Below are 16,716 nucleotides of genomic sequence, written 5' to 3' on the forward strand. Positions count from 1 at the left end.
ATCTCCCTAGGATTTTTTGTTTATTTGGTTGTTGTTTTTTTTTTTTTTTTTTTTTTTTTTTACAGGATCTCTTATAGCCTGGGCTGGCTTCATTATGTAGCTAAAGATCATCTTGAATTTGTTATCCTCTTGCCTCTTCCTCCCAAGTTCTTAGATTATTAAGAGTGGACCAGAACACCTGGTTTTATGCCATGCTGAGAATTAACCCAGAACCTCATCCTAGGGAAGTACTATCAACTCAGCTACATGCGTATCCTCTCACAGTTTTCTCATCATCCATTTACTTCCTTTTTGTTTTTATTATTCATTTCCAAGAACCTTCAGTAGCCCCCTCTCTTTTACTTTAAATATATTTTCCAGAATTTGTCCTTTTCCAGTTATTCTCATATTACTCTGCCTGATATGTCCTATCCATAGCTACGTCAGCTATCAGCAAAATACTTAGCACTCTTATCCTTGGCTTTCTCTCCACCCTACATTCTCTCTTAAGTTTCTAAGTAGCACTGCCCAGTAGAACATTTTATGTCATCAGTGAAAAGTTCTGTCTACACCAGTCAATACAGTAGCAATAGCTACAAGTAGCTATTGAATATTCAAAATGTGGTACTGCACTTGAGAACTTGAATGTTTCATTTTATTTTATTTAAATCTACTCAGTAGCCACATATATGTAATGGCTTCATTTGTGACCAACTGCCTGTTGGGTAGTGTTCTTTACTATCCACAAATATTCCCAAAACTAAAGTCAGATCTCATTCTCATATTTGCTCTCTATTGAGTCCCCATTTCAGGTAATGCACCAAAAGTCTGTTCAGTTTCCCATTCAGCATTCTGACTTTCTCTTTGTCACCCCTCTACAACAGGTCAGCCATTAAATTCTATCAGTTTCTTTTTAATACTTTCTCTCTAAGATACCTGCTTTGTATTAACCACTGGTACTTTGTTCCACAGCTTTTTTTCCTGTCATTTAATTTCTGTGAACCTTGAGCTGTATGCTGCTGACCCAATTCCAAAAGTCAAAGGAAAGTCAATTGTGTAACAAACCAGAGAGAAGTTTGGAAATACACAGAGTAGATTAAAGAGTACATAAACACACTTTTACTTTTCCCCTGCTCCCATGAAATTTTTTCCTACATGAACTTATAATTCTTTTGTCAGACCGTGTATAATATTGGCCTTTCATCTTTTTCTCATTACTCTGAGGCAAAAATATTATGAGTCCTTTTGGAAATAAACTGCATATTCTAATAAAGCTTTAGTTTCTACAGTCATAGAACTATTATAAAATAGAAGAGTTTGGCAAATTAGTAAATAGTGTTGAAAAAATTAAAAACTATAAAATGGTTGGTTGGTGGTGGCACACATCTTTAATCCCAGCACTCGGGAGGCAGAGGCAGGTGGGTCTCTGTAAGCTTAATTAAGGCCAGCCTGGTCTACAAGAGTGAGTTCCAGAACAGCCAGGGCTGTTAACACAGAGAAACCCTGTCTTGAAAACAAACAAACAAAAAACCTTGTAAATTTGTTATTACTCCTGTTGTCCTAATTTCAGAACTTGAGAAAACATAGTTGAATATGTTATAATAATGTCTATCATCTCTTTAGGTCAACTGGAGAAGTACAATAGGGAAATGGAAGAGAAGTCAGCATTGACTATCCAGAAATATTGGAGAGGATACAGGGAAAGGAAGAACTTCCGCCAACAGAGGCCGGCTCTCACAGAGTATAAAGCAGCTGTTACACTTCAAAGAGCAGTGAGTCTGCTGTAGTATACAAAGTTTTACATAAAGAAACAAACAAGTGTCCAAAATTGACTTTGCTGTTTACCATATATAAACCCAGATCAACCACTTAGCTTTTGGGAGCTTAGTTTCTTAATAAGAACCGAGGGTTAGAAGTATAGCTCAGTGGTTCAGTACTTACTTTCTTAGCATGTGTAAGACTGTAGGCTTAATTCCTAGCAACATAAATTTAAAAATACATAGTAATAATAACAACCTACTTGCTTCTTCTCAAGCTGATTTAGACTTTAAGTTCTTAGTACTGTCTGTCATTTGCTAGATTGAAACCTTGTTATTATTTTTCTCTTTATCTGAACTACAGGTTTCTCAATAGGAAGCTAATGAACCTTCTATATTGGTGTCAGTTCTCAATGAGCTTGAGTTGAATGGATACTTATTCTTTTTTATTTTGTTATATTCATCAGATGACTTACGTAAGGATTCTGAAGTCTGTAAATTATAAAAAATCCTATGCAAATGTATCATATTTTATTAAAATAATCAAGTTACATGGAAAGTATTGGCTATATTTAGAACATTATAACTCTTGAATTGTAGAATGATATCCTCAAATGGAAATTTTCCTGGGGATTATGTGTAGTAAATAATATCTGGGGAAAGCATGCACAAGGCTTTTTCATTTAGTAAGCTTTTTGTAGTGATGAAGCGAGTGATAGGGGAGCTGCGGGCAGGCCTGTTTTTTATCCCGCCCGGCTCCCGCATAGCTAGCTTAGCCCCGGAAATAACAACACACAACTGTATTCATTTAAACACTGCGTGGCCCATTAGCTCTAGCCTCTTACTGGCTAATTCTCACATCTTGCTTACCCCATTTCTAATAATCTGTATAGCACCACAAGGTGGTGGCTTACTGGGAAAGATTCAGCATGTCTGACCTGGTGGCTGGCTCCATCGCATCTGTCCCAGAGAGGAGAGGCATGGCGTCTGCCTCACTTCCCTCTTCTTCCCAGCATTCTATTCTGTCTTCCACTCCTACCTATGTTCTAACCTATCAGGCCAAGCAGTTTTCTTTATTAATTAACCAATAGATAGAAGACCCTCCTACATCATTTCCCCTTTTTCTCTTTAAACAAAAAAAGGCTTTAACTTTAACATAGCAAAATTACATATAACAAAACAGTTTTCAAGTAAGAATTACAGTTACAATATTTATATCTACTTTATCTTTTATCATAACTAAGGAAAACTATAACTATCTATTCTTCAACTCCATCAAAGTCCCCAGAACAATATAATATTACCTAAGCAAACAAGAAATAAGCAACTTCCAAACTCTAGAAATGACAGAGACAACTCGCTGCCTGCACAGTCACCCAAAGTTCCTCTGTACCGTTGGGGCATCCATCTTCAGCCTACAGGCCCATAGTGTCCAGGAGACATTTCCATGATCAGAAAATTTCAAAGGCAGTTCAGTCACTATCTGCTGTGTCCTGCAGAATGTCTCGCAGACTCTTTCATGAATCAGGAACCCCGAAAAACCATCTCACCTTTAGGCAAATTCAGTAGTCCTCTCTTTGCGGGTTCTTTGTGTCCAATTTATGCCAACAGTCCAGGCAAGAGCAGTTTCTTGCCCAAATGGCTATCAAACTCCATAAGGAGCCTCTTCGATGCCCATCTTCCTCTTGAAGTAGATTGGTGCTGCCAGGAGCAGACGTGTCTCATTGTCATGAAAAGCCCTAAGTTATTAAAACATTTAAAATGCGATATTCTGTAGTCTTTGAAAGATATGAAGAATGTCTATCGGGCTGGAGAGATGGCTCAGTGGTTAAGAGCATTGCCTGCTATTCCAAAGGTCCTGAGTTCAATTCCCAGCAACCACATGGTGGCTCACAACCATCTGTAATGAGGTCGGGTGCCCTCTTCTGGCCTGAAGGCGTATATTGTATACTAAATAAATAATTTTTTTTTTTTTTTTGGTTTTTCGAGACAGGGTTTCTCTGTAGCTTTGGAGCCTGTCCTGGAACTAGCTCTTGTAGACCAGGCTGGTCTCGAACTCACAGAGATCCGCCTGCCTCTGCCTCCCAAGTGCTGGGATTAAAGGCGTGCGCCACCGCCGCCCAGCATAAATAAATATTTTTTAAAAAGTCTTTTAGTTGCCTTCTCATGCCCCCCAACCTTTAAAAAAAAAAGAATGCCTATCTAACTGAAATATATCTTTATATATCTAGAAAATCCAACTAACATGACTACAAGCTTGACTACTATTGATGATTATCCATTAACAGCCTATATTTCCTAATTATACATTACATTTTTAAATGAACTCACAATCACAATACCTTAATCATTATTAGAAATACATATACATATAACAAAATTGACCTTAAATTTAAATCACTAAAACAAACTCCATATCAATGCAAATTATTCATATCTATATCATATCCCCCTTTTAAATGTAAAAGAACATTTATAAACAATATTTGGGAATATGGGCGCAGTTATTTCTCTCCAAACTGCTTCCTGTTGAATGGGGGCGCTGTTAATCAGGTCTTTTATGGTGTGACCTGTGTGCCAGTTTCATCTCAGTCATCAGTTGGGTGAAGTAATTTTCTGAAGGTGTTCACAGCAGCCTTTCAGGAGGGCGTGGTCTATCATACCATATTGGGATAGAAGCAATCCACAGGGTCTCATCCTCTGTGAAAACAAAAGAAGAAACTCTTTTCCAAAGCATGATATTCTTAGATCCAAATTTTGAAGTCAAGGCATTTTCAAAATATATATGTTGGATTAGTTCAGCAACATTTATAAACAAATATCTTTTAGCAGCTGTTTTTCCTTCCTCAGCATTCAAACAATTCAAAGAGAGCATAATAGCATATAGTATCAAGATTCTCTGTGTATTTTCCATCTTTGTGCAGCTTTATTTTAACCTCTATTTTGTTTATTTTTACTTTTATTTTTTGAGACAGGTTCTCTGTATATCTTTGTCCTGGAATAACTCTGTAGACCAGGCTGTCCTTGAACTCACAGAGATCAGTCTGTCTCTGCCTCCCAGGCATTGGGATTAAAGGCGTGTGCTGCCACACCTTGAAGTCACAGAGGTCAATCTACCTCTGCCTCCCAAGTGTTGGGATTAAAGGTAATTACCACCACACCCAACTATCTCCGTTTTTTCTTTTTTACTTTTAAGAACTTTAACCTTTAGCCTGTATATATTTTTAACACACCGTAAATCATTTAGAGGTTTTCTTTGTTTTTGAATCTTTCTTTACTGTATCTCTCTTTTTCTGACTACATGAGTCTTTAATTTACCAAGCAATATCAGTAGGACTAACGCTGTGGCTTTGGCAGCTGGATACAGCCCATTTCTTAGCTTTGTGTGATTCCCGCCTCATGGAGGGGGTACCGGCTGTAGCCATGTTTATCACCACAACCCTACAGTGTTTCATGATCTCTGCCGGCAAGCAAGCTGCAGCATTCTCCTCACAGACCACACTCAGTAGGACTGCCTGTCTGAAAGAGTCAGAGTTTGCCCTGGCAGGGCAGCCAGAAAGCCGGCATTTTAAAACAGCACAGCTTTTTTCCTTCTACAGCTGAAAACCGAAAAGCATGTGGTCAGCTTTCCATCAACACTACGTAAGTGTTTCATGGCAGGACCTCTTAAAGAGCTGCAGGGTTTTGCAGCTAAAGCTGAGTCAGGAAACCTCTCTTAAATGAGGGTACTTTCTTACCTCTAGCAAGCAGAGCAGACCCAAGAAATTGCTGCTACCAAGGAAACATGCTTTACTCTATTCTTTCCCAAGCTTTCTCAGGCTTTCTGTGGATTCAGTTATCCACATGGGTGCCATTCTGTAGTGAGGAGCAGCGGGCTGTTTACCTGCCGCCCAGCTCCCAGCCTCCTGGCTAGTTTATGTTTTCCCTCTTGATACTTCTCTTATACATCATTAGGCTTCTATTAAGATTTCAAGTGTTTTTCATTTTATTTTTTTGGTTTTTCAAGACTGGTTTTACTCTGTAGCTTTGAAGCCTGTCATGGAACTAGCTCTTGTAGACCAGGCTGGCCTCGAATTCACAGAGGTATACCAAGTACTGGGATTAAAGGCATGTGCCACCACCTGGCAAGATTTCAAGTTTTAAAAGCATGTTGCTTAATCATCTTTTTGTAGATTTTGCTGTTAATTCTCATTTCTTACCATGATAAATTTCAAACACTCAATGTGGATTAATATTTATAGAGATGTTTTAACTTATTTTTTTAATTCTATGTGAGCATGTGTGTTTAGGTGTGTGGATTTGAGTTGCAATACCCACTGAAGTCGGAAGCAACCCAGTGCCTGGAGTCAGAGTTATAGGTAGTTGTAAGTCAACAGACATAGATGTTGGGAGCTAAACCTAGGGTTTTTTTTTACAACTCATAACTGCTGAGTTGTCTCTCCAGTGAAGGTATTTCTGAACCAATAGAATAAATACTAGGGAAATGTGCAGAGTGATCTGTCTCTTCCTCTCCCTGTGTTATTATACATGTAACAAACAATTCTGTACCATCCTGAATTACATACATACTTCTGATATTTACCCTGAGCTTAGGGTAGCTCATTTATGTCCAGGTTGGAGATGCTTCTTTTGAAAGAAATTTGCCTTCCTTGTGATGCTTCTACTTCATAGCTGCCCCTTCTTTTCAAACTCCTCCCAGCCATACATTTAGGTGGACCCTGATAGAGTTGATGTACTAACTTGCTTGATTTAAATGAATCTAGTATTTTGTAAAAGATTCTCTGAAATAATCTAGCTCATGTGCATTCCCTAGAGAAGTAGTGATCCTTATGGCAAAATTGTTTGGGGCTTTCATACTTTTCATTAATAACCAAGGAAAAAGACTAATTACATTTGCCTCGTGCCTGCTCAGTCTAAAAAAAATAAAAATTGTTAAAATCAGAACAAAAAGAAAAAGAATGGACTAAAGTTAGCAAAATGGAAACAGAACTAAGAGGATTGTCATTATTATTATTGTTACCATTATTATTAGTTTTCGCTTTTCAAGAGAGGGTTTTTCTGTGTAGCCTTGGCTGTCCTGGAACCCGCACTGTACACTAGGATGGCCTCGAACTCAAGGGAGATCTGCCTGCCTTCATTGTGAGCACTGGAATTAAAGACTTGTGCCACCAACCCCCCTCACCCTCACCCCCATCCCCAGTGGGGATTACTTTCAAAGAAGGAAAAGAAAGAAAAAGAGGAAAGAAAAGGAAAAGTACTAGAGGCAGTTTGAACAGGACAATGGCCATTAAAGGGCACATTGTACCATATTTCTAAATAATCATTTTTTTAAGATACACTGTAGGGAGGTCTTGCTTGTTCAGTATACAAGCTAGGTAAACACATGTGGTTTTAGAACATTTGCCACATGCCTAGTCCAAACTGAAATGCACTTAAGTATATATAACCACCAGGATTTGAAAACTTAATATTATAATTAACATTTTCATAGTGCCTACAATTTGGAATACTAATGTTTTACATATAGTTTCTTAGTGTTTCTACTGCTATGATAAAACACCATGACCAAAACAACTTAGGAAAAAAGGGATTTATTTCATCTTACACTTTCGGGTTACATCACCAAAGGAGGGAAGTCATAGCAGGAACTCAGAGGCAGGAACTAGAGCAGAGGTTGCAGAAGAATGCTGCTTACTGGCTTAATGGTTTGCTCAGCAGGTTTTCTCTTAGCACCCACTAGCCCAGGAGTTACACCAGTCATACTGAGTTGGTCCCTTTTGCATTAATCATCAATCAAGAAAATGTGTCACAGGCTTTCCCATAGTCTAATCTGGTAGAAACATTTTCTCAACAGGTTCCTTCTTCCAAAATAACTCTAACTTGTGCCAAGTTGACATAAGCACTAGCCCACACTTATAGTTATGTTTTACATAACTCATTAGATATAAGATGTTATGTCATGTTTTACTATTTGCAGTATTGTAGTAAGGAGCAGATGGGCTGCGTTCCTGCCGCCCGGCTCCCACACAGCTAGCTTATACCCCCCAAATAACAACACACAAACTGTAGTCATTTAAACACTGCCTGGCCCATTAGTTTCAGCCTCTTACTCACATCTTGACTAACCCATATCTAATAATCTGTGTAACACCACGAGTGGTGTCTTTTTTTTTAATATTATGTTTACAATATTCTGTCTCTGTGTATGCCTGAAGGCCGGAAGAGGGCACCAGACCTCATTACAGATGGTTGTGAGCCACCATGTGGTTGCTGGGAATTGAACTCAGGACCTACCTTTGGAAGAGCAGGCAATGCTCTTAACCTCTGAGCCATCTCTCCAGCCCCACGAGTGATGTCTTAACAGGAAAGATTCAGCATATCTGACCTGGTGGCTGGCTCCATCGCATCTGTCCCAGAGAGGAGAGGCAGGGCAATTGTCTGAGCCATCTGCCTCACTTCCTTCTTCTTGTTCTGTCTACTCCACCCACCTAAGGGCTGGCCTATTAAATGGGCCAAGGCAGTTTCTTTATTAACAAATGAAATCAACACAAACAAAAGACTCTCCCACATCATTTCCCCTTTTTCTGTTTAAACAAAAAAAGAAGGCTTTAACTTTAACATAGCAAAATTACATATAACAAAACAGTTATCAAGTAAGAATTATAGTATTTATATCTACTTTATCTTTTATCATAACTAAAGAAAACTATAACTATCTATCTATTCTTCAACTCCATCAAAGACTCCAGAAAGACACAATATTACCTACGTGAACAAGAAGTAAGCTACTTCTAAAACTCTAGAAATGACAGAGACATCTCACTGTCTGGACAGTCACCCAAAGTTGTTTTGTACTGTTGAGGCATCCATCTTTGGCCTACAGGCCCATAGTATCCAGCAGACTTGTCCATGAAGCAGGAAATTTAAAAGACAGTTCAGTCACTTTCTGCTGTGTTCCTGCAAAATATCTCGCAGACTCTTTTATAAATCAGGAACCCCGAAAGATCATCTCACCTTTAGGCAAATTCAGTAGTCCTCTCTCTGCAGGTTCTTTGTGTCCAATTTATGCCAACAGTCCAGGCAAGAGCAGTTTCTTTCCCAAATGGCTATCAAACTCCATAAGGAGCCTCTTCGATGCCCATCTTCCTCTTGAAGTAGATTGGTGCTGCCAGGAGCAGACGTGTCTCATTGTCATGAAAAGCCCTAAGTTATTAAAACATTTAAAATGCGATATTCTGTAGTCTTTGAAAGATATGAAGAATGCCTATTTATCTTAAATATATCTCTATATATCTAGAAAATCTAACTAACATGACTACAAGCATGACTATTATTGATGACTATTCATTAACCACCTATATTTCCTAATTATATGTTACATTTTTAAATGAACTACACAATCACAATACCTTAATCATTATTAGAAATACATATAACAAAATTGACCTTAAATTTAAATCACTAAAACAAAATCCATATCAATGCAAATTATTCATATCTATATCATATCCCCCTTTAAATGTAAAAGAACATTTATAAACAATATTTGGGAATATGGGCGCAGTTATTTCTCTCCAAACTGCTTCCTGCTGAATGGGGACACTGTTAATAAGATCTTTCATGGTGTAACCTGTGTGCCAGTTTCATCTCAGTCATCAGTTGGGTGAAGTAATTTTCTGAAGGTGTTCACAGCAGCCTTTCAGGAGGGCGTGGTCTATCATACCATATTGGGATAGAAGCAATCCACAGGGACTCATTTTCTGTAAAAACAAAAGAAGAATCTCTTTTCCAAAGCATCGTAACCTTAGATCCAAATTTTGAAGTCAAGGTATTTTCAAAATATTTATGTTGGATTAGTTCAGCAGCATTTATACACAAATATCTTTTAGCAGCTGTTGCTCCTTCCTCAGCATTTAAACAATTGAAAGAGAACATAATAGCATACAATATCAAGATTTTCTGTGTATTTTCCATCTTTATGTGGCTTTATTTAAACCTTTATTTCTTTTACTTTTTGAGACAGGATCTCTATATGTCTTTGTCCTGGAATAATTCTGTAGACCAGGCTGTCCTCGAAGTCACAGAGGTTAATCTACCTCTGCCTCCAAAGTGTTGCGATTAAAGGTGTGTACTACCACACCCAACTACTTCCTTTTTTTTCTTTTTTACTTTTAAGAACTTTAACATTTAGCCTGCATATATTTTTTAACACATTGTAAACCATTTAGAGGTTTTCTTTGTTTTTGAATCTTTCTTTTACTATATATCTTTCTTTTTGTGACCACATGAGTCTTTAATTTACGAAACAATATCGGTAGGACTAAAGCCGTGATTTTGTCAGCTAGATCCAGCCCATGCCTTAGCTTTCTAGCCTCATGGCGGAGGTACCCGCAGGAGGCATGTTTATCGCCACAACTCTATGGCATTTCAAGGTCCCTGCCGGCAAGCAAGCTGTAGCATTCTGCTCACAGACCACACTCTGTCGGACTGCCTGCCTGAGTCAGAGTTTGCCCTGGCAGGACAGCCCAGAAAACCGGCATTTTAAAACAGCACAACTTCTTTCCTGCTACAGCTGAAAACCGAAAAGCATGCAGTCAGATTTTCATCAACTGTTTTTTGTTGTTGTTGTTTTAATTACTCTCCCTGACACTTTATTAGCTAATGTTCACATCCAAAACACTTGTCAGTGTTCATTACAGAAAGAGCTGATGGGCACAATCACATAACAGGGACTTTCTCTTCGATTAACTTTATTTACCATCTCCTGATTACGGTGCAGACTAAGCACTGAAAAGTTAGATTTTGGTATCTTTTTTTTTTACTTATTAAAAATTTTTACCTCCTCCCATCCTCCCATTTTCCTCCCACTTTCTCCCTTCCCCCTTCCCCCTTTCCCTCCCTCTCTAGTCCTAAGAGAAGTCAGGGTGCCCTGCCCTGTGGGAAGTCCAAGGCCCTCCTACCTCCACCCAGGTCTAGGAAGGTATGCATCCAAACCGACTAGGCGCCCAAAAAGCCAGTACATGCAGTAGAATCAAAACCCGGTGTCATTATCATTGGCTTCTCAGTCTGCCCTCATTGTCAGCCACATTCTGAGAGTCCGGTTTGATCACATGCTCATTCAGTCCCAGTCCAGCTGTCCTTGGTGAGCTCCCATTAGATGAGTCCCACTGTCTCCGTGGGTGTATGCACCCCTCGCGGTCCTGACTTCCTTCTCATGTTCTCCCTCCTTCTACTCTTTATCTGGGCCTTGGGAGCTCAGTCCAGTGCTATAATGTGGGTCTCTGTCTTTATCTCCATCCATCGCCAGATGAAGGTTCTATGATAATATGCAAGATATTCATCAGTGAGGCTATGGGATAAGGCCAGTTCAGGCACCCTCTCCTCTGCTGCCCAAGGACCTAGCTGGCGACATCTCCTTGGACACCTGGGAACCCCTCTAGAGCCAAGTCTCTTGCCAATTCTAAAATGGCTTCCTCAGTTAAGATATCTTCTTCTCTGCTCCCATATCCAGCCTTCCTCCATCTCAACCATCCCATTCCCCCAAGCTTGCCCCAGTCCTCCTCTTCTCCCTTCTCTCTCCCCCTCTCCCCTTCCCCCTACCCTGCCCCCACCCCTCATGCTCCCAAGTTTTGTCTGGCAATCTTGTCTACTTCCACTATCCAGGAGGATAGATATATGTGTTTCTTTGGGTTCACCTTCTTATTTAGCTTCTCTAGGATCACGAATTATAGGCTCAATGTCCTTTGTTTATGGCTAGAATCCACTTATGAGTACATACCATATTCCTCTTTTTGGGTCTGGGTTATCTCACTTAGTAAAGTGTTTTCTATTTCCATCCATTTACATGCAAAATTCAAGATGTCATTGTATTTTACCGCTGAGTAGAACTCTAAAGTGTATATGTGCCACACCTTCTTTATCCATTCTTCTATTGAGGGGAACCTTGGTTGTTTCCAGGTTCTGTGATGGAGGACTCTCATTGGTTAATAAAGAAACTGCCTTGGCTTTTTGGTAGGGCAGGATTTAGATAGGTGGAGTAGACAGAACAGAATGCTGGGAAGAAGGCAGTGAGACAGACACTTCAGGCAATCGCCATGTCTCTCCTCTCTGGGTCAGTTGCCATGAAGCCAGCCACCAGGTCATACATGCTGAATCTTTCCTGGTAAGTCACCACCTTGTGGTTCTACACACATTACTAAATATGGGTTAAAGCAAGATGTGAGAATTAGCTAATAAAAGGCTGAAACTAATAGGCCAGGCGGTGTTTAAATGAATACAGTTTGTGTGTTGTTATTTCAGGTGTAAAGCTAGCCTAGTGGGAGCCAGACAGGATGAAAAGCAGGCCTGCTTGCCTCATTACTACAGTTCTGGCTATTACAAATAGTGCTGCTATGAACATAGTTGAACAAATGCTTTTGTGGTATGATTGGGCATCTCTTGGGTATATTCCCAAGAGTGGAATTGCTGGGTCCTGGGGTAGGTTCATCCCGAATTTCCTGAGAAACCGCCATACTGATTTCCAAAGTGGTTGCACAAGTTTGCAGTTGCCTTCCTATACACAAAGAACAAAGAAGCAGAGAGCGAAATCAGAGAAACATCACCTTTCACAATAGCCACAAATAGCATAAAGTATCTTGGGGTAACAATAACCAAGGAAGTGAAAGATCTATTTGACAAGAACTTTAAGTTTTTGAAGAAAGAAATTGAAGAGGATACCAGAAAATGGAAGGATCTCCCATGCTCTTAGATTGGGAGGATGAACATAGTAAAAATGGCAATTCTACCAAAAGCAATCTATAGATTCAAGGCAATCCCCATCAAAATCCCAACAAAATTCTTCACAGACCTTGAGAGAACAATAATTAACTTTATATGGTAAAACAAAAAACCCAGGATAGCCAAAACAATCCTATATAATAAAGGAACTTCCAGAGGCATTACCATCCCTAACATCAAACTCTATTACAGAGCCACAGTATTGAAAACAGCTTGATATTGGCATAAAAACAGAGATGTTGACCAATGAAATTGAATCGAAGACCCAGATATTAATCCACAAACCTATGAACACCTGATTTTCGACAAAGGAGCCAAAATTATACAATGGAAGAAAGAAAGCATCTTTAAGAAATGGTGCTGGCATAACTGGATGTCAACCTGTAGAAGAATGAAAATAGATCCATATCTATCACCATGCACAAAACTCAAGTCTAAATGGATTAAAGACTTCAATATAAATCTGACCACACAGAACCTGATAGAAGAGAAAGTGGGAAGTAGTCTGCAACACATGGGCCCAGGAGACCACTTCTTATGTATAACCCCAGTAGCACAGACAATAGGAGCAACAATGAATAAATGGGACCTCCTGAAAATGAGAAGCTTCTGTAAAGCAAAGGACACTGTCATTAAGACAAAAAGGCAACCTAATGAATTAAAGTATTTTCTTTTATACTTAATTTTTTTTATTTAGACAGTATCAATGTATTAGAACTGATAGAATATATATATATAATAATGAATTTATGAATATATAAATACTCATCCTATCAATCATATAAGATTTTATTAGGTTGACTTGCAGACTGTGGTCCAGGTAGTCCAGCAATTACTGTCTGCCAATGGAAGCATTTTCTTTGAGAAATTTGATAGCCTATGAGAAAAGTCAAAGTTTACTAACACTGAGGTATCGGAACAAAACTACATGGTTCATTAGCCCTGTGTTGAAATATACCATAGTCCTATAGAATAGTTCAGAACTTCTAAATAAGCTTTTTAGTGCTTAACCTTATGAGCCAGAGGCAATTATCATTGAACATAAGAACATTTACTTGATAGAAATAGAGAAATTAATGCTCAGGGTGTACCTTAGAGAGGTAGAACACCTGACCAGTATATTTGAGGACATATTCAGTCCTGGTATGGGCTGCAGGATGGGGCAACTAAAATATATAGAGAGATGTTGCAGGAATTAGGAAACAAAATTTATTTTCATCTATAATTTCCTCAGATAAGAGTACATAAAACAAAATCAACATTAATTTTTAAAGAGAATAACAGAAGAAGGGAAAGGGCTGGGTGGAAAGGTTAAGGAAATCTATTAGAAAACAGTACAAAAAGAAAATATTATTCTGGAAAATCAAATTCATGAACATTTGAAGTCAAGAACAGAAAAACAGAGAATATAGGAAATCAAATTAAGAATTTTCTAAAACTGAATGTTACAAATATTAGATTTAAAACATAGATGAATGTCCAAATATTAAAACACATTCATTTCTAATTTCTGTGAAATGCATTGCAAACAAAGAACTCAGCAGCATTGAAACTAAGAAATCTTGAAGTAAAACTATGACATGTCTGAGAGAAACTATTTCCAATCAAAATTATGTATTCACAAAAAATGGAATTATTAGTAAAGAAAGATGAAAGATACTTTTACATATCAAAGACATACTTAAGCCAGTGGGGGGGGGGAGAAGGTAGTCAAAATCAAAAAAGTACAAAGGAAAGATGAAAATGAGAAGCTAAGTTAATTGTGACAAAGATCACAGAACAAACTTTGTGCCAGATAGAACAGGCAGGTCAGAGAGCCTCAGAAAATCTTTTTGATAGAATATCTGATCTATTTTAATCTCTTGACTATTAGAGTGAACTTGTAGAATGTAATCAGAAATAAATATGTAGAAAATAAAGCACATAGAAAAAGTTAATTTTAGAGAAAATATGCAAGGAAGGAAAAATATCATATGTGCTTCAGAATGATTAATTGCTTTACATGCCATTATTGTGTATCTCTAATAGCAGCACTCAGGAGAATACAGGTTCAAGACTAGCATTAGGCTATATAACCAAACCCTGCCCCCCACCAAAAAAAAGTAGCTCACCTTTATTTATTATATGAATATTGTTTTAACTGAAATTATGACATAATTAGTTATATAGGGTAGAATGTACATATAATAAAAGGATTTAAATCCTTATTTCTGTTCAGGAACATCAATAGATACTGTGTTTAATCTGGGTAAAAAATCATAGGAAAGTAGATGGTGCTCACTTGAAGGGAAAAAAAGCCTTTACTTTTGGAATTTGTAAAACTGACACTTTAAACAATAGTATTACACCAGCAAACATTTTCTGGAAATGATCAGATAAGAAAATATTTTAGACTTTGTAAGCTGTACAGTCTATAATAGCTACTTAACAGTTGAAGTGCAAAAGCAGCCATAGATAACAGACTGACAATAGTTAAACAAGTATAACTATATACCAATAAATATTTGCAGACATTCAGTTTATATATCACAAAATAAAGTTTTCCCTTTTTAATTTTTAGCCATGTACAGTGTAATAAAAAATGGCCTTATACTATACAAAAACTAATTGCATACTATATTTGGCCTGTGGCATGACTTGCCAACCAGTGCTTTTAAAACAGTATACAATTTTAATGAAAATAAAAACATGGGAAAAATGAAGAATCATAAAGAATAATTTCATATGTATGCCAAATTGTATGTCTATTATGAAAAACTTAAGAGAGAACATTCAGAAACTTTTCTTATAGCTTAAAGTTTTCTTTAATATTTTATCATTACCAACCCTTTTTGTATACTATCTTTTATATTTGTAATACTGCAAGACATGTAAAATTAGGGCCCTTAATTGTTATTGACATAGAGCATCTTCTGTAGAAACCAGTGGCTTGCCCAGAATCATAGTTTTGTAAGGAATTATAATTGAAACTAGAAGTCAATGCTTATTTCCTTTTATATATTCACTTCTTACTACAGAAATAATGTGAGTGTTTCATATGAATTCACAGAGACTATGGCAGTACTCATAGAACCTGTACAGGTTCAAGCCAGATGAGGTCCCAGCACTGACTGAGAATAGAAAATGAACATGGGGCCCCACCCTTAACCAAGGAACTAGTTGGAATTGGTCCTTCTGGCAAAGAGAAAATCAGTTTCCTCCAAAGGAGTGTCACTGAGTATATCAGCCTTTCTCCAGGGTAGATCCCATGTCCAGAAGTAATTGGCCAACACAAAACTCCATGATTTTGTGGGGGTTTTTTGGCTCTTTGTTTCATTTTGTTTTGTTTGGGCATTTTTTTTGTCTTACAATAATATGATTGCTTATCTAGAGTGTATAAAGCCCTAGGTTTGATGCCTGGCACCACTTAATCTAGGAGTAATGGTACATGGCCAGCACTCAGCGGGTCTGGAGACAGGAGGATCAAAAACGGTCATCTTTGACTAGATTGTTTGTTCAAGGGTTGCCTTTAAGGTATTTGAGGCCTGGCTAACCAAAAACAACAGTAGTAGTAATATTTGGAAATATCCTTTAAAAAATTAAAGTTGAAAAATATACAGATAGCCCTGCCCTACAGTGATGGGGAAAGTGATGCACAGTTAGTAGAAACCAGGTTATGATGGTAGAAGTATTAAGTGTATTTGATCAGTGTTTTCAACTTATAATGGATTTATTGGACATAGCCTTATTAGAAGTAGGGTGGGTCAGTGTAGTTAAAAGGTCACTATATTGCTTAACTTCGTCACAGCCTCATCCCTTCCTCATACATACTAAGTTAACTGTTGCAATAGTGACTTCACTGACTTAGGGTGTAGGGAAAAGATAGCTATTAAGGAACCAGAATCTCAAGCTCTTTTTCTCTCTACCTCACTCTAGGTTCTTAAATTCCTAGCAAAGTGTCGTAAGAAAAATAAACTATTTGCCCCTTGGCATGGACTCCAAGAACTCACCCATGAACGCAGAGCTGAACTGAAGCAACAAGTGGATGACTATGTCAGAAGACATCCGGTATGTATGTTTCTATGCTGAAGAACATGTTTCATTAATCCATTGCATGTTATTCATCACCAAAGCAGTGTTCCATATATGTATGCATATTGACTGTTGGATGCAAGGTGGTTCCATAGAGCTAGTGAAATTGAACTCTTCTTACAGCTACAGGACC

General features: G+C 38.0%; 1 protein-coding gene across 2 annotated transcripts in view; it reads left to right on the plus strand.

Annotated features, from left to right (window-relative positions):
- Positions 1-16,716, plus strand: part of Iqcb1 (IQ motif containing B1) — a 74,280-nt gene that overhangs the window by 35,350 nt on the left and 22,214 nt on the right. For both annotated transcript variants that reach the window (XM_038346375.1, XM_038346376.1), the window contains 2 exons: positions 1,603-1,751; positions 16,428-16,559. In XM_038346375.1, the coding sequence (XP_038202303.1) occupies positions 1,603-1,751; positions 16,428-16,559 (281 nt within the window). The remainder of the gene's footprint in view (positions 1-1,602; positions 1,752-16,427; positions 16,560-16,716) is intronic.

This window comes from Arvicola amphibius, chromosome 10 (genome assembly GCF_903992535.2).
Source record: "Arvicola amphibius chromosome 10, mArvAmp1.2, whole genome shotgun sequence".
Classification (NCBI taxonomy): Eukaryota; Metazoa; Chordata; class Mammalia; order Rodentia; family Cricetidae; genus Arvicola; species Arvicola amphibius.